The sequence below is a fragment of the Schistocerca cancellata genome, chromosome 10 (assembly GCF_023864275.1).
Source record: "Schistocerca cancellata isolate TAMUIC-IGC-003103 chromosome 10, iqSchCanc2.1, whole genome shotgun sequence".
NCBI lineage: Eukaryota > Metazoa > Arthropoda > Insecta > Orthoptera > Acrididae > Schistocerca > Schistocerca cancellata.
This window is the reverse complement of record NC_064635.1, coordinates 77446100-77464141: the sequence shown is the minus strand read 5'-3', so window position 1 is coordinate 77464141 and position 18042 is coordinate 77446100. Positions and strand designations below refer to the sequence as shown.

General features: G+C 44.1%; 1 protein-coding gene across 1 annotated transcript in view; it reads left to right on the top strand.

Moving 5' to 3' along the window:
* Positions 1-18042, top strand: part of LOC126106900 (nuclear RNA export factor 1-like) — a 214081-nt gene that overhangs the window by 49783 nt on the left and 146256 nt on the right. Inside the window, exons 4-5 of the mRNA XM_049913317.1 lie at positions 969-1084; positions 5022-5111. Of these exons, the coding sequence (XP_049769274.1) occupies positions 969-1084; positions 5022-5111 (206 nt within the window). The remainder of the gene's footprint in view (positions 1-968; positions 1085-5021; positions 5112-18042) is intronic.

Sequence of the window (18042 nt, the reverse complement as noted above, 5' to 3'; positions counted from 1 at the left end):
CAACCTCTCCTTCTCCCGCCTTATCTCCGACCTCTCCTTCTCCCGCCGTCTTATCTCCGACCTCTCCTTCTCCCGCCGTCTTATCTCCGACCTCTCCTTCTCCCGCCGTCTTATCTCCGACCTCTCCTTCTCCCGCCGTCTTATCTCCAACCTCTCCTTCTCCCGCCGCCTTATCTCCGACCTCTCCTTCTCCCGCCGTCTTATCTCCGACCTCTCCTTCTCCCGCCGTCTTATCTCCAACCTCTCCTTCTCCCGCCGCCTTATCTCCCACCTCTCCTTCTCCCGCCGCCTTATCTCCCACCTCTCCTTCTCCTGCCGCGCTCCACCATCTCCTTCTCCCGCCTTAGCTCGACTTCTCTTGCTTTTACCCCCATCTCAGCTCACTTTACCCACGTCACCTCGCTTTACCCACACCTCGCCTCGCTTTACCCACACTCCCCTCCTTTTGACCCTATCTTCACCCTGTGGCCTCCACGTGCCTGCCTCATCTTCGTTCATGACACCCCCCCCCCCCCCCCACTCCCAATCCCATTTGCTATGTCCTCTTTCCTTTCTTTTTAATCCCTCCTTCTCTCACCTCCATGCATCTCCTCTGTCCTTTCCCTGTACACTGATCCACTACTAGCTCCACCCATTGTTACATTACCATGTCATCCTTTTCCTTTATTCCTTTCCTGCCACCAGCCTGTGTTCCTTTAAGGTAATCAATTTGGAACCGAAAAGGAAAGGTAATACATTTTTGTTCAATATGTGGTGCAGTAAGTTTGTTTGTGTGTCAGCTCCCTAGTTCTGAGATTGTAGTGAGCTCCCAGTAATCATTAATTTTTCACCGTCTCTAGAAAGAACATACTTTTCTTTTGTTATATAGAGAAACGGGCAGCCATTGTGCAAATGTTGATAAAAAGTCATGTTTCAGTTACGTTCACAAAAGAAAGTCGTTATAAAATGTTTACGTCTGTTATTTACAGGAATTGCAGAAGAATTCGTGGAGTTGAACTCCTCAAATTCCTTAAAGTTTGCCAACATGCACGGTGATATTCTTACTGATATTGGTCGTAATGCTAGCCAGTGGCACCAGATCACTGTAAGTACATCAGTTTCTTCTACATAGAAATCTAAATGGTAGTAGCTGTAATATATTACAGAATTTTTCAATGTGTATTGATAGAAGTCAAGAAAATTTCTTCTTGAAAAAAATACTACAGCAGACAGGTGGTAGATCCATCATATGTCCAAGTGTGTAATGTACCTGTGACAGACAAAATATCTTACTGGTCTCTTTTCTTTTATTTTTTACTGCAGGAAGGAAGAACTAAGGTGGATGATTAACTGACTAAAGGAAAATCACAGAAATGAAAGATTCAGAACAATTGTATGCCCTTCCTTTTACCCTACTCTTATGTATAATTTTGCTAGAGTGCAATATTTGAGGTGATGCACTAACGTGAAAGTAAAAAACCCAGTGAAATGAATGAACAGTTGATTTCAGTATATGCAGGTACTAATGCTATATTTATGAGAAGCATTTGTGAATATTGCCAGACTTTGGCTGCACTATGCATTATTGACAGTGAAAACTTGTACATGGGCCAGGACTTCAACCTAGATCTTCCACTTAACACTAGTGGTCACCACGTCTGCCTCGGCAACTGAAGCACTCTCCCTGGACCTACCCAAATTTCCGTATCTCACTGCTTTCATCTACATCCTATACTTGCACAGATATTGTCGGATATTGTGAGTCCCATATGGGAAGAGATATTTGATTAAAGTCAAAGCTCTTTATTAGGCATAAAATGCATGAATGTCTGAAGGACATTGCAAAGTACGTTAGAACAACACAGCCACTACAATATAGTACCGTATTTACTCGAATCTAAGCCACACTCGAATCTAAGCTGCACCTGAAATATGAGACTCGAAATAAGGGGGAAAAAAAAATTCCCAAATCTAAGCCGCACCTGAAATTTGAGACTCGAAATTCAAGGGGAGAGAAAAGTTTTAGGCCGCACCTCCAAATCGAAACAAAGTTGGTCCATTGTAATATGAGACACAATTTAGGTCAAATGAATGACGATACAGCTACAGTAGTTTGGTTCGAGTCGAAAGCTTAGCAGTTAAGCTTTACCAGGTAGCCATTGCTATGCGTCAGGCGCTCCGTCCGTATTTATACGGATACCCTTCCTTTTTCACATGCTTCGTCTGGTTTGAATAGATTGCTTATTTTGCTTTGATCTGATAAGTGCCGTTTTCAATGTTATAGGTGTTTACGTCAGTCACTCTAAGCTGAAAATGCATTACTATACTGTGTCATGCATTGTTTGTCGCATTCTGATAGTGAGTGTTTACGGCCTGTCGCTGCTCGCGGCATGGCTTGCTTTTGTGCACGCTACCGCCGCCTACAATTAAAAAAAGAGAGGAATCGTCACATTAGCGAAACAATGGCAAGAGACTGCTATTTGTTGTTACTTACACTGCTGCTTTCTTTGATAATGATCAACAAGAACCAAATAATAGACTGCGTATGATATGTTCTGAACGAAAGTTTGGCGAAAATTTTTCTCCGTTTGAAAATCTTTGCGGCCGCTTCTTTAGTACATCAAATTCTGCACAGAAATTAGTCATCTTAGATTTAAAAATCTAGTCAGTTGCCGTGCTTCATTTCTGACTGTATCACTATTAGGCATAAGAGTAATACGAATATAAACATGACACGATATGTATATTCTTCCGCGTTTGCTGTTGTCTCACTCTAGTTTCGTAGTTTATTTGGCAGACAGGATTTAAATGAGATAGAAGCAAACACGAAAGAATACATGGCAAAATGTTTATATTCGTATTATTCTTGTGGTGAAGAGAATACTGCATGTGATTCACATTTCATCACGTTCCTATTAGTAACCATCTCTTCTCACGGGTAGGAAAAAATTCAGAACGTAGAGTTGACCATATTGACAAAAATCCCAGTATTACCAGTCGGATTTTTGTAGTACATTGAAATTCGAAGATGAACAATACGGAATTTATATTTACTTTGTTGGATAATGTATGAAAATGCAGTGGTCGAAACTCGGGCGGAGAAAAATGCTCGTCTTCCAATTTTTTTTTTTTTTAAATTTTATTTACTGACGCAGAGGTTTTGGCGCCAGTATTTATCTTTGTGCCTACAAAGGATGCCTGTGTAGCACTACATATATTCGATGGCAGAAGTTAGTTGTGGTGGCACCTATCAACATTTTTCAGAACTTCCGTTTGCTTTGCACTCGATTCTAAGCCACAGGCGGTTTTTTGGATTACAAAAACCGGAAAAAAAGTGTGGCTTAGATTCGAGTAAATACGGTATTTTACACTAAACAACTGGTTAAATTTAATCATACATCTCTTCCTGTATAGGACTCACAGTATCTCTCTCTCTCTCTCTCTCTCTCTCTCTCTCTCTCTCTCTCTCTCTCTCTCTCTCTCTCTCTGTGTGTGTGTGTGTGTGTGTGTGTGTGTGTGTGTGTAGGCGAAAGCAGTGACATTACGGAAATTTGGATTGGTTTCGGCAGCATGCTCGGATGGTCGAGACAGTCACGTGGAATTACCTGGTTCGAGTCCTGGCCTGTGAACAAGTTTGCATTGGCAGCAGTGCATAGTGCAGCCAAAGTTTAGCAAATGCAAATATGATTCTCATATTTCATACGACTGTTGATTGCTGCAGTGCCTGTTCCTTCAGACGTGTGTGCATGGTGGGAGGGCTTAAGAGGTGATGAGGACCAAAGTCTGTAACTGGAAAGTTCATACAGTAGAAGGTGCTACCTCTCCCAGCCTTATAATCTCATACTGTTGTCATTGTTACCATTATTACAATGCACAACAAAATTAAAGGATCAGTTTCTTTTTTGTCTTCCATTCTGATGCGCAAGTTTGAACTTCAGTTCAAAGGTGCCTACAATGATCCTATGTAGTGGTGGAAAAGCGTAGTGGCATGCAATATCACCCTCAGGTTTGACAAAACTTAAAACAGTGAATGTTGACACGTGTGAAAAATAGGCCAGAGCTCAGAAGCTCATGTGATGTATAAAGTGGGTGAATGATGTCACATTGACACCAAATTCAGTCACAGTTCTACCCAGTGCCACAGTCGAAGTGTCACACGATTGCGAGGTCATCACAGCCCTCTTACCACTCCTTCTTTTAAAGCCTTTGCGATGGAGGTCTGAATCACAACACCCGGAATTGAAATTGTGCAGTTTTTGTACGCGTTGCTGAGGAAAATGTTTCAGACATACCACCACTCACAATCTACACAAAAAAAAGCTTCAGAAGATGACATGAAAGGCATCAATGTAACCACCTCTTTTCTTCAGACTTTGATTCCCACACATTTTGCGGTGAAAAACAACCATTTTGGAGTGTGATGAGCAAAAGGAAGATATTTTTGACAACATTTGGCACTGTTGACATCACCTGAACTATTCACCCCGTTCTCAACAGACATCACAGAGCTGCAACCGCATTGAATATGATCTCACCCCTTCGGAGTGCAGCCAAATTTGAGCCAAATTTAAGACTTATGCAACAGAATGGGAGATAGTTCTGAAGTGGAGTGCAGAGTGTTATTATTATTATTATTATTATTATTATTATTGTTGTTGTTGTTGTATTGACCACTTAACAACACTCGGTTTATGTACATTCTCTGTTGTTTCTGCTTTTATCCTGTACTCATTCATCTTCTCCCGATGTTATCGTTTTCTTTCTTTCTTTCTTCTGTCCATGTTGTCCTGGTTTGTCCCCCCCCCCCCCCCCCCCCCCCCAGCAACCTTGAAAAAATTAAGGATGTTGATTGAAAAGTGCTTGTATTATTATTATTATTATTATTATTATTATTTCCGATCCTTTGATGATGTTTCTTTTAGTTTCTTTTTCATATGGTAGAAATGTCCAGAAAAAAATTAATCTTTACTTTTACTTTCCCATTTCCTGTGTTGTTATTATGTTGGTGGTGGTGTATGAAGCTTCATATATTTTATTTCCAGATCAAAACTCCAGTTCCAGAATATGAGAGAAGATTTGTTGTCGCAGCCATCAACAAACGAATATCACCACAGAAAATTACGCCTTACTTCGTAAGTACACTTCGTTTTACAGTAGTATTTTTTCTACATTCTTTGGCTTTCATTTCTCTCACTTGCCATGTGATGATTTAGCTCTCGGTGGTAATTATGTTCTGTATAAGCACACCAGATGAAAAATTTGGTACTCTCAGCAGACATCATACTAATTAGGGGCAACATCATACTAATAAGGGCAACACCAAGTCTCTAGCCTCATTAATGGCATCAAAGGAAGAGTGAACAGGTGTGCTGTATCGAGCTGTGACTGCTCGGTGATGATTGGATCCCTTATAGCTACCAAATTATAACATTATTGATTGCTACGTTCCATATTCTGTGACAAATAGTTCCAGACTTATTGTATGGTATTTAGTGTGCTTCTTCTTGTGTAATATGTTGCCTGAACATGTGAAACCAGCAATGTGTGTGCGGGTGAGCTTGGCTGTTGTCATGTTGAAAAATGAGAGCTTCCACAGTGCACTCAGCATAAGATGTAGTCACCAAGAGTGTTGAAACAAACATCCTCAATTCACGTTCAAAGTCACACAACAGACTGAGCCTATCTCACACTCTGAAAAAATCCTTAAATTGGGACAGGATGACCTCTGCCCTGAAAACTACACCCTTCACATATTTCAAATGTCCATTTGTGTGCAGTTCCTTGCACGGTGTTCACTTGAAAACTGTTGAGAAGATCCTCCGTATCTGTCAATTAAGTTAGCCATTGTATAGAGTATTAATAATAATGGTTATAATGCTAAAAGCACAGTATTTTTATAATCATGCAGGAAGTTATAAACATTTACAAGGTTCTCCTATTTGTGCAGTTTCACAACTTAACATTAATGGTACTCGCCATTCAGCAAGACTGACAACTTTCAGCCAACAGTATTTTCATAATCGCTCAAAATATGAAAATGATTAAAATAATTTTGCTTTGCAAACTTAATAACAATCTGATAATCTTTATCTTTTATTTTCCGTAGTAGGCTATGTGGATGTTGCCTCGTCTGACAACTCTATATAAAGTATTCAGTGTTTTTCGTAAAACATTACGGGCAAATTTTGGGATGGTCATTAAAATAACTCAGCATGACCAAATTGCTTTCCTTCACATATTCCCATTATTTGTATGTAGAAATATTTATTTGTTATTCATATAACAGAGTGACGTATTGCACGACTATGGTATTATGAGTACCACTTTCCTATGCTGGAGGATGGAAACTATTTGCAGACTTGAGATTCTTTATTATTGAAACTCCACCTTGTGAGAAATAAGTCTAGGAAATGAAAATGAGAATATTATAATGAGGATAGATTGATACTCACTGCAATGATGATACCTTGTATTGCAGACATGCACAATGAGAACACTGTTACGCATAGAGCTTTTGGCTAAAACTTTTTTCAGAAAGCGCGCGCGCGCGCACACACACACACACACACACACACACACACACACACACACACACACAGATATATACAAACAAGCAGGCAGCCACTTCGGCCAGAATTCAGCTGTCGTGTTAAATGGAAGTGGCAATCTGGAGTGGGGTGGGGAAGGGGGAGGGAGAGCTGGATACGGCTGTGGAGAGAGAGAGGTGAGTGCTTTCTGGCAGAGCATGCAGGGATTAGATGGTGGCAGAACGAAGCTGCTAGGTACAGCGTTGGGGTTGTGGGAGAGGAAGGGAAGGAACGGGAAACCGAAAAGGAGAGGATTAGATAAAGGCAAAAGACCAGTGGGTGTGTTGACAGTGTGTGGCGCACAATGAGAGTGAGAGTATGTGAATTGTAGGAGATGATACAACAAGGGGTGGAAACTGTTAGGTAGAAGGGGTGCGGACAGTAGTTATCGTAGGTTGAGGCCGGAATAATTTCGGGAGTGGAAAATCTTTTGTAAGGATAAGTCCCATCTACACACTTAAGAAAAGTTGGCAGTTGAGAGAGGACCCAGATGCTCCAGGTTGTGAAGAAGCCTTTGAAATCAAGTATGTTATGTTCAGCTGCCTGTTGTGCCGCACTGTGGTCCACTTTGCTCTTGGCCACAGTTTGGTGGCGGCCATTCGTCCTGGTGGACAGCTGGTTGGTAGTCTTTGCAGTGAGTAGCAATACATATTTTTCCTAATATTGTTGATATTCTAATCTGAACTTTCCATTGTTTGCTGGAGATTGAGAGAGTTATTTAAATCATTTTATTATTCAAAAACCATGTTATTGAGATGAAGTTTTTGTGTAATTGAAATGTTGCTTCTGATGAGCTGTTAATTATGAAATCTTGGTGAAAAGATGTGATTCTCTCATTTATGAACTTTTGTTTTTGTTGTATCAGTAAAAATTCAGCATTAATGCTCTTCAATGTCAATGTGATCTGCAGAATAGACAGCTTTTTAAAGTAGTCATTTTGTGCTATTTCACTCAAGAGACTGTCTACATTAATCTTTCTTGTTGAATGGTTTATTGCCGATGGAAATTCACCCAAAATTCAAGTTTTGTCAGGAGTCTGTTCATTATTATTTTCACTAGTAAATAAAAGAATTTGGATGTGTCCGTACTACTTCTGAAGATCTCGGATTGGATGATATCCTGAAACTACAGCTGTAGATGAAAATGTTACGAAATGCTGTGTATTATATTGTACCTTGAGTTAGTACAGATATATGAAATAATTGCCACCTAAGCGTATCAGAAGAAGAGGGTGAAGGAAACCTTTGTACAAGGCTGACACCACATTTTTTGATTACTGACCAAAACCAAAAACAGTCAAGGCAATTCTTCAATTTTTGTGCTAGCTGGTTACTGTGGATGAGATGTGAGTTTACCACTTTAGCCTGGGGCAGGGGGAGGGGGCAAAGAAAAAATGCAGTCAAAATGAGAATTGAAGCTGGCACTTCGCCATAAAATGTGATGTAGCTTTCATTTGCCTGCAAAATATACGACTAGTGTTTCCTGGGTTCAAAAGGGATTTTTCTTGTACATTACTGCGCTTAGAGTGAAATGGTATGTGGCAAATGTTATGAAATTGATGTAGGACTGCCTGGGTGAAAAAGTATATGAGAAGAGATTCGGTTTTCAAAAAGATAGTTTTTCATTGGGACAATTCTGGTGCCCTTAGAGGTGTTTTGCAATGGAAAACTGAGTGAACTTAAGTAAAAGTCTTAAAAGTCTGCTCTATCCACCAGGTTTTGAACATATGTCTTTCACGTACTGCCACATCCAAAACTTTGCATTTACAAAACTTGTACATGCAGGAGGATACTATCCTTTGACTGTTGCTCAAACTGCCTGCTGCTGATAAACAGTTTAAAGAGTTGAAAACAAGTAAGTCATCATTTCAAGGTATTATACAGTCTGGTTTCAAAAAGAGTACTCTTGTGCATTGACCACATATTTTGCTTACATTTATTATGAATCTCTTGCCCAGCAGAATATCTCGTATGACAGAGAAAAAAAATGGAGGTGACTCCATGCCATAAGCAAGGTAAAATAACAGAGGTGCAGAATTACAGACCAATATCCATAATGTCTTTTTTTTATTTTACTATGTCAGCCCTTGTGTAGAGTATATATTTTTTGATGTCACTTACATGTTACGTCTTAAAGGCATGCGCAGTAATTTGTTTACCTGCTTTGGGCTGACTTCACCAGATATGATTTTCCTGTGTGCTGCATTCTTACAAGGCATTAATTTTGTACCATTTGTATCAATGTTAAGCAGATGTGTTGAACTGAGTATTTGCCATTCTGCACAGAACACAGCAGAATGATGTTAATGCTCTAAGAACATTGCACTCACCAATGGCGTGAAAGCCAAAATCTAGACCGTATAGAAGAAAAATACCGTAATGTACAGTCAGATGGCAGTATATTCTTCATAACTTATTAATATCCTTAATGTTGGCTTCTTGATTAGATATAGAGTTATATTATAATAAATTTCCTTGAAAGAGAAAACATTCTATCTACAAATCATACAAATTTAGAAACAATTTCTGGTGTGAAACTCAGTTCACCTTTAAGGAATAGATTTCAGACAAGTGAGTTGCTCGAAGAACTTTTGAGTAATAGAACCCAGTAAATTATCCTGAATGGCAAGTGTTCTTCGGAGATAAAGATGTCATCAGGATTGCTCCTAGGAAGTTCTCTGTGTACATGTAAACATTCTGATGAGTAACACGAGCAACAATCTGTAACTATTTTCTGACAACACTGTTGTGTGCAGGAAGGTGTCATTGATGAGCAACTGTAGGTGGATACGAGATGACTTATGTGGTGTCACCGCCAGACACCACACTTGCTAGGTGGTAGCTTAAATCGGCCGCGGTCCATTAGTACATGTCGGACCCGCGTGTCGCCGCCATCAGTACTTGCAGACCTAGCGCCACCACATGGCAGGTCTAGAAAGACGGACTAGCACTCGCCCCAGTTGTACGGACGACATTGCTAGCGACTAGACGTACGCAGCCTTCCTCTCATTTGCCGAGAGACAGTTAGAATAGCCTTCAGCTAAGTTAATGGCTACGACTTAGCAAGGCGCCATTTGTAACATTGCATGTATCTTAATGAGTCTCACTTGTATCATGAAGATTGCTGTATTCATCAGAGAATTAAAGTTAAGTATATATTATAAGCTACGTACTTTTCTTGCTACCATTCAATAGTTATCCTGTTCCAGAATTCACGCCCGTCTGCATTACATCGCGTGCCTTTCGGCTACCTCCGAGTGGCGTGGCTCTTGCTACGCCACAACAACTTATGTAGAATTTATATTTGTTGTGGTTAACGGCAGCTTGCTGTAAATGTGGTGAAATGTAAGCTGATGCATATGAGTAAGAACAACAACCTTGTAATGTTTGAATGCAGAATCAAAGGTGTGGTGCCTGACACAGTCTCTCCAATTGAATATCTAGGCATAATGTTGCAGTGACACAAAATGGAACAATCTCAGAGTGTCAGTTGTAAGTAATGTGAATGGTTGACTTAGGTTTATTGTGAGATTTTTGAGAAAGTGCATCTCATCTGTAAAAGAGACAGCATTCAGAACCCATTCTCGAATGCTGCTAGAGTGTCTGGGCTTGCCACCAGATCAGATGAAAGGAGGACAGCGAAGCAGTTCAGAGGTGTTCTGTTAGATGTGTCACCTCTAGGTTCAATCAACATTAGAGTATTACAGAAATGCTCCATGAACTCAAATGGGAACCCTCAGAGGGAAGACGACATTTGTTCTGCAGATCACTGTTTAGAAAGTGTAGAGAATCAGCATTTGCAACAGATTGTAGAATGATTGAACTGCCACGAGTATAAATCTCATGTAAAGATCCCAAAAGCGAGATAAGAGAATTGTATTCATACGGAAGCATATAGACAGTCACTTTCACCTTGTTCCATTTGCGACTGGAACAAGAGGGAATATCTGGCAGCGATAGGAGGTACCCTCCACTATGTCTTAAGGGTCATAGATGGAGATGGAGATGTAAAGAAATCTGTGGCTGAAAATGTTGTGAGCCAATGGCAGATGGCTATTTGTAGACCTTGCAAAATCACACTTCAGGGATTAAATCAGCTCTCCAGTAAAACATAACTCTCTGACCTCTGTGGTGTTTTGATGGAAAACTCAGTATGTTTCTAACCTAAACCGTGTCCTTCGCAGCCGGAGCAAGAGCATTTCTGTTCCCTTGTGTTTCTCAGTGGTCTTCTGTGTAAACTACTACTGAACAAGCCATGAAGGCCCAACGGTACTGACATGCCACCGAGTCATCCTTGGCCCATGGGCGTCACTGGATGCAGGTATGGAGAGGCACGTGGTCAGCACACTTCTCTCCTGGTCGTCTGTCAGTTTCCGAGGTTGGAGTTGCTACTACTTGATCAAGTAGCCCCTCAGTTTGCCTCACAAGAGCTGAGTTCACCCCACTTGCCAACAGAGCTCGGCAGACCAGATGGTCAACCATCCAAGTGCTAACCGAGCCCCGACAGCGATTAACTTCAGTGATCTGACGGGAACCGGTGTTACCATTAAGGCAAGGCCATCGGCCAGTTTTCTGTGTGGTGAGTTTTTGTCTGCATGTCTTCATGTAGATCTGTACTCAACAAGCCACTACACAGTGTGCGGCAGAGTGCTCGTTGTGTGCCAGCACCGTTTTACACCGTCCCATTCCACGTATGGCTACTATGTAACCGACTGCTGTGGCTGAGCAATTCTAGGCGCTACAGTCCGGAACCATGCTGCTGCTACGGTCGCAGGTTCGAATCGTGCCTCAGCCATGGGTGTGTGTGATGTCTGTAGGTTAGTTAGGTTTAAGTAGTTCTAAGTGTAGGGGACTGATGACCTCAGAGGTTAAGTCTCATAGTGCTTAGAGCCATTTGAACCATTTGATACTGTGTGGGAAGAATCACAGCTAGAGCCCTCTGTGGGATTCCAGATTTGTCTAATTTCTGTACTCAACAAGCCACTACACAGTGTGCGGCAGAGTGCTCATTGTGTGCCAGTACCGTTTTACCCCGTCCCGTTCCATGTATGGATACTATGTCTAGTTTTGGCACAGTGGTAATTACACAAGGTGTATGTCAGAGTAAGTAGTACAATTGTGACTCATTTTGGAATGTCAGCTTTGAGAATTTTGTAGGTGGGACACCCCACAATGCAAGACATCTATCTGACCGTGCCTCACACTGCAGTTTGTTGAATATGTCCGTCGATGTCTCAAGCACGAATGTCTCCTGTGTACCATGTGTGAGCTGATTAGTGTTTGTATTTCAGTTCAGTAGAGGAATGGAAGCAACATACAAGCTTGTGGGATGAGCTGTCACTCACATCCTGCCCTCATTTGGGTGATAATCCCTCTGTTACACCCCCTGTGGATCCGGGGATTAGAATAGGCCTGTCGTTAGAGATGACTAACAGGAGTCGCACACGTTTCGTCCTTTATGTGATGGTCCCCTGTAGAGTGAGCCAATTGGGGAAGGGCACCTTACATGATGCATCTTGTCCATTGTGCATTGAGATCTTTAGCCCACTTTCTCATCGCAGCATTGCAGGCCAACTCATTCTCCATCTCTTGGGTAAGGACACCTTCCTGAGTGCCTTTTCCACCATGCTTTCTGTGCTGACGATGACCATTGACCTCTTTGCACCTCGTATCCAGAATTGTAGCCAGTCCGTTGTGGTAGGGCCACCATGTACCTGTTGGTTGTAGTCCCCTGACAACACAGGGATCACTCTGTTGATTCCTGCGCCGTTAACTCCCCACGTATGCCGAGGAGTAGATGCCCATCACCCTGGGCATCAGGACTCTCAGCAAAGGCCATGCTGCCAGGTAGCTTTTGCTGCAGCTGGGTGGCGCCCATGGGGAGGGCCCCTGGTCGGAGTGGGTGGCATCAGGAAGGATGGTACACAATGAAGCATACCACATCATCACTTGCTGGCGATCAGACACCAGCAGTCTCTAAGTGTTTCAAGTCTCAGTACAATGCAAGAAAGTAAGACCCTAAGTCATTCCCCTCCCTGGACACACTATTGGAGGAACACCAGGCTAAGGATGTATGAGAACTGATGGGGACTCCTTTGTTTCGATGAAGCCACAGTTTTTTGTAGAGCATTTAGAGGACAAGTTTGGGGAGGTGGAGGGCTTGTCCAAAATGCGCTCTGGGTCAGTCTTGATAAAATAAGGCATCCTCTGCCCAGTCATGGGCTTTAATCACCTGTAACAAGTTGGAGGATGTTTCTGCTACCATCACGCCACATAAGGGTTTAAATATGATCCAGGGTATTATATTCCACAGGGACGTTCTTTTGCAGTCTGACAACGAGTTGCACTCAATTTAGAGTGGTGAGGTGTTCATTTCGTGTGACGCGTCCATTGGGGTCAGAGGGATAATCTGGCTGCCACCGGTGCTTTCATCATGGCCTTAGAGGGTGACACCTTACCCTAGAAGGTCAAGGTGATGGTCTACTGCTGTGATGTCAAACCATACATTCCTCTCCCGATGCGGTGCTGTAAGTGCTGGAAGTTTGGCCATATGTTTTCCCGCTGTACTTAGAGTGTCACATGTCGAGATTGTGGACGTCCATGACATCCCAATACGATATGTGCCGCCCCCCCCCCCCCCCCCCCCCCCCCCGCCCCTCCCATCTGTGTCAGCTGCGGAGAGCATCATTCACCTTGCTTGCCAGACTGCAGGATTTTACAGAAAGAGAGGAAAATCAAGGAATACAACACCCTGTACCGACTGACCTACACTGAGGCTGAGAGAAAATATGAGCGCCTACATCCTGTGGCTATGACCTCCTCATACGCTGCTACTACAAGAACAGTTGTAGCCCCATCTATTCCGCAAATTCCAGTCGGCTGTCAGAGCCAGAAGGCTACACCTGCCCCTTGATGGTGGGGGGCAATTACCCCTTGTTTCTACCGCACCACCTAACACGGTAGCACTGCCCTTCCAACCATCGCAGACACCAATCCCCACTTCCCAGCCAGAGAAGCATAAGTCTTCTTCAGCTCCTTTCACCAGGAAGGGATCCCTTGTCACCAGGAAGGCATCCCTTGGGTCACTCCCTTCCCAGGTTTCTACTAGTGGGATACATGAGGTCCGCCAGTGGCTGAAGTGCCCAAAAGCAGCTGCTTGTAGGGCTTCACGGTCGTCCTCAGTCCCGGAGACTGAATCAGTGAAGCCCTCCCAGCCAGAGAAACACAAGGAGCAGCGAGAAAAGTCCAAAAAGAAGACCCTTAATACCAAGGAAACTGCTGCGGCACCCACACCACTGCTACCTACAGGCTCTGCATCTAGGGATGAGGTGGAGGTTCTGGCATCCACTGAGTACCTAGATCTTGCCGGACCCTCAGAGACAATGTATATAGACTGCTCAGGCAATAAGCTGGTGGCAGACGGTGACCCTTAGGCGTAAACTGCCTCATTGAATGTTCAATGCCTTCCTGGTCTCACAATGTCGTCCTCCAGTGGAATTGCAGCAGTTTTTTCCACCATCTGGCTGAGCTGTGGCAACTGTTAAGCTTTACACCTACTTTCTGCAGTGCCCTCCAGGAAACCTGGTTCCCGGGAATGCCGACCCCTGCCCTCCGCAGCTATGAGGGATATTACAGGAACCATTGCGACTATAATAGAGTGTCACATGCGCCTTCAAACCCCTCTTGAAGCTGTCGCTGTCAGGATAAGGACGACACAGGAAATAACTGCCTGCAATGTATATCTTCCTCCAGATGGTGCAGCACCCCTGAACGTATTAGCTGCAGTGATTGATCAACTCACGAAACCTTTCCTACTTTTGGGAGATTTTTAAGCCCATAACCCCTTGTGGGGTGGCACCATGCTTACTGGCTGAGGCAGATATGTCGAAACTTTACTGTATCAGTCCAACCTCTGCCTCTTACATACTGGGGCCGCCACACATTTCAGTGTGGCTCGTGGTAGTTACTCGGTCGTTGATTTATCAATTTTCAGCCCAGGACTTCTCCCATCTATCCATTGAGGAGCACATGACGACCTGTGTGGTAGTGACCACTGCCCCATCTTCCTGCCACTGCCCCGGCGTCAGGCCCCTGGACGCTTGCCCAGATGGGCTTTAAACAAGGTAGACTGGGAAACTTTCATGTTTGTGGTCACAGTTGCCTCTCCCCCATACGGTAACATTGATGTGATGGTTGAGCAGGTGACCACAACAATCGTTAATGGGGCAGAAAACATGATCCCTCGCTCTTTAGGGTGCCCCTGGTGAAAAGTGGTCCCTTTGTGGTCGCTGGAAGTCACTGAGGCAATTAAGGAGCATCGGTGAGCTCTACAGCGGAATAAGCGGCACCCTTCCCTGGAGCACCATGTAGCCTTTAAGCGGCTCCATGCTCGCATTCACCAGTATATCAAAAGACGGAAGCAGGAGTGTTGGGAGAGATACGTCTCGACCATTGGATGCCATACGTCACCTTCTCAAGTCTGAACAAAGATCAGACATCTTTTTGGGTACCAGACCCCAACAGATGTCCTTGGCATCAACATCAATGGCATGTTGTCTACCGACACAAACATGATTGCTGAGCACTATGCTCAAGCCTCTGTGTTGGAGAATACCCTTAAACAGCGGATGGAAAGAAAAGTCCTCTCATTTGCTACATGCCACAGTGAACCCTATAATGCCACATTTACAGAGTGGGAGCTTCTCAGTGCCCTTGCACATTGCCCCAACACAGCTCCTGGGCCAGATCAGATCCATGGTCAGATGATTAAACATCTCTCATCTGACTGCAAGTATCATCTGCTCGTCATCTTCATCTGGATCTGGTGTGATGGTGTCTTCCCATCGCAATGGCGGGAGAGCACCATCATTCCGGTGCTTAAACCTGATAAAAACCCGCTTGATGTGGATAGCTATCGTCTCATCAGCCTCACCAACATTCTTGGTAATTTGCTGGAACATATGGTGTGTCGGCGGTTGGGTTGGGTCCTGCAGTCACATGGTCTCCTGTCTCCATGTCAGGGTGGCTTCTGCCAGGGTCGCTCTACCACTGATAATCTTGTGTCCCGTGAGTCTGCCATCCGAACAGCCTTTTCCAGATGCCAAACCTGGTTGCTGTCTTTTTTTATTTACGAAAAGCATATGAGACTAGCTGGCAACATCATATCCTTGCCACATTATATGAGTGGGGTCTCCGAGGCCCACTCCCGATTCTTATCCAAAATTTCCTGTCGCTTCGTACTTTCCGTGTCCAAGTTGGTGCTTCCCATAGTTCACCCCATACCCAGGAGAATGAGGTCCCGCAGCAACTGTAGGGCCATCCCTCTCACCGTCTCTGTATGCAGATGACTTCTGCATTTTGTACTGCTCCACCAGTACTGGTGTTGCTGAGCAGCACCTACAGGGAGCCATCCACAATATGCAGTCATGGGCTGTAGCCCACGGTTTCCACTTTTTGGCCACAAAGTCGTGTGTTATGCACTTCTGTCGGCGTTGTACCATTAGTCAGGAACCAGAACGTTATCTTAATGACGATCCACTCACTGTAGTGGAGGCATATTGATTCTTAGGACTGGTTCTTGACACCCAATTGACTTGGCTTCTTTACCTTCGTCAGCTTAAACAGAAGTGCTGGCAGCACCTCATTGCCCTCCGCTGCCTGAGCAACACCAACGGGGGTGCAGATTGCTCTATGCTGCTGCACCTCTGCAGGGCCTTTTTTCAATCGCGCCTTGACTATGTGAGTCTGGTTTATGGTTCGGCGGCACCCTGAGTGTTGCGTTTACTTTATCCAGTGCACCATTGTGGCATTCACCTAGCGGCAGGTGCTTTTAGGATGAGTCCTGGTGGAGGCCGGAGTCCCTCCATTGCAGGTTAGGCGTGTGCATTTGCTCTCCAGTTATGCTGCACACGTTCGTAGTTCTCCTGCACATCTGAATTACTGTCTCCTTTTCCTGCCCACGGCGTTCATCTCCCGCATCAGCGTCTGAGGTCAGGGCTTACAATTGCAATTCGTGTGTGATCCCTTCTCTCCAAACTGGAGTCCTGGCCTTTACCACCTGTACTTGAGGTTCATTCACATACACTTCCATGGTGTACACCTAGGCCGCAGCTTCGCCTGGACCTTTCACATGGCCCTAAGGACTCAGTTAACCCTGCAACTCTCCGCTGCCACTTCCTCTCGATTCTTGACATGTACCGAAGCCAAATGGGGTTTACACCGATGGCTTGATGGCTGATTGGTCACATTGGCTTTGACTATGTTTATGGAGGACATATAGAACAGCACTCCTTGCCTGATGGCTGCAGTGTTTTCACTGCAGAGCTGGTAGCCATATCTCGTGCTCTTGAGCACATCTGCTCATGACCAGGCAAGTAATTTATCCTATGTACTGACTCCTTGAGTAGCCTACAAGTTATCGACCAGTGCTACCCTCTTCATCCTGTGGCAGTGACTATCCAGAAGTTCATCAATACTCTGGAATGGTCCAGTCATTCAGTGGTATTTGTCTGGACCCCAGGTCATGTAGGAATCTCGGGCAAAGAACTTGCCAACAGGCTGGCTAAACATGCCATGCGGAAACTGCTTATGGAGTTCTGCTTCTCTGAAACTGACCTGCATTCACTATTACGCCGCAAGGTTTTGTGGCTTTGGGAGACGGAATGGCATAACCTCAGTATGCACAACAGGTTGCATGCCATTAAGGAAACTACGAATGTGTGGAAGACTTCCATGTGCGCGTCTCGCATGGACTCTGTGGTTCTCTGTCAGCTCCGCATTGACCATACGTGGCTGAAACATGGTTACCTCCTCCATCACGAGGACCCACCTCAGTGTCACTGTGGCTCATGAATGACAGTCATCCATCTCTTGCTGGACGACCCAGTATTAGTCGCTCTGTGGTGGACTTTTTCCTTTCCCAGCACCCTACCTTTGGTGCTGGGCAACAGTGCCTCAACAGCAGCTTTAGTTTTACGTTTTATTCGTGAGTATGAATTTATCATTTGCTCTGAGTTTTAGCACACATCCTTTGTCCCTGTGTGTCCTCCATCGTAGTGCTTTCAGGGTGGGGGTTTTAATATGTTGCAGAGTGGCTGGCTTTTCCTTTTTACCCTCATGGTCAGCCAGCTGTGGTAACATGCTTTCTTGTTTTAACATCTTATACCTGTTTCTTGCGTCTTTGTGGTTTTCATGTCCCCTTTTGTGCATTTAAGTGTTTGTTGCCCTTCAGTCATTGTTGTAGTTTTTCCTTTCATTATGTTTTGTTTTGTCTCATTGTCTTATTCTCACCCTTGCGGCATTGTGTACTTCGGAACAAGGGACCAATGACCTCATAGTTTGGTACGTTCCCTCCTCTTTTAAACCAACCAACCTCTGTTGCAAATCCAATTTTAGCTCACCCTACGTCAAGCATGGTAATTGTTGCGTGGCAAACTGCTGCAAACGAACACTCTTGAGGATGGGGAATTTAGCAGAGT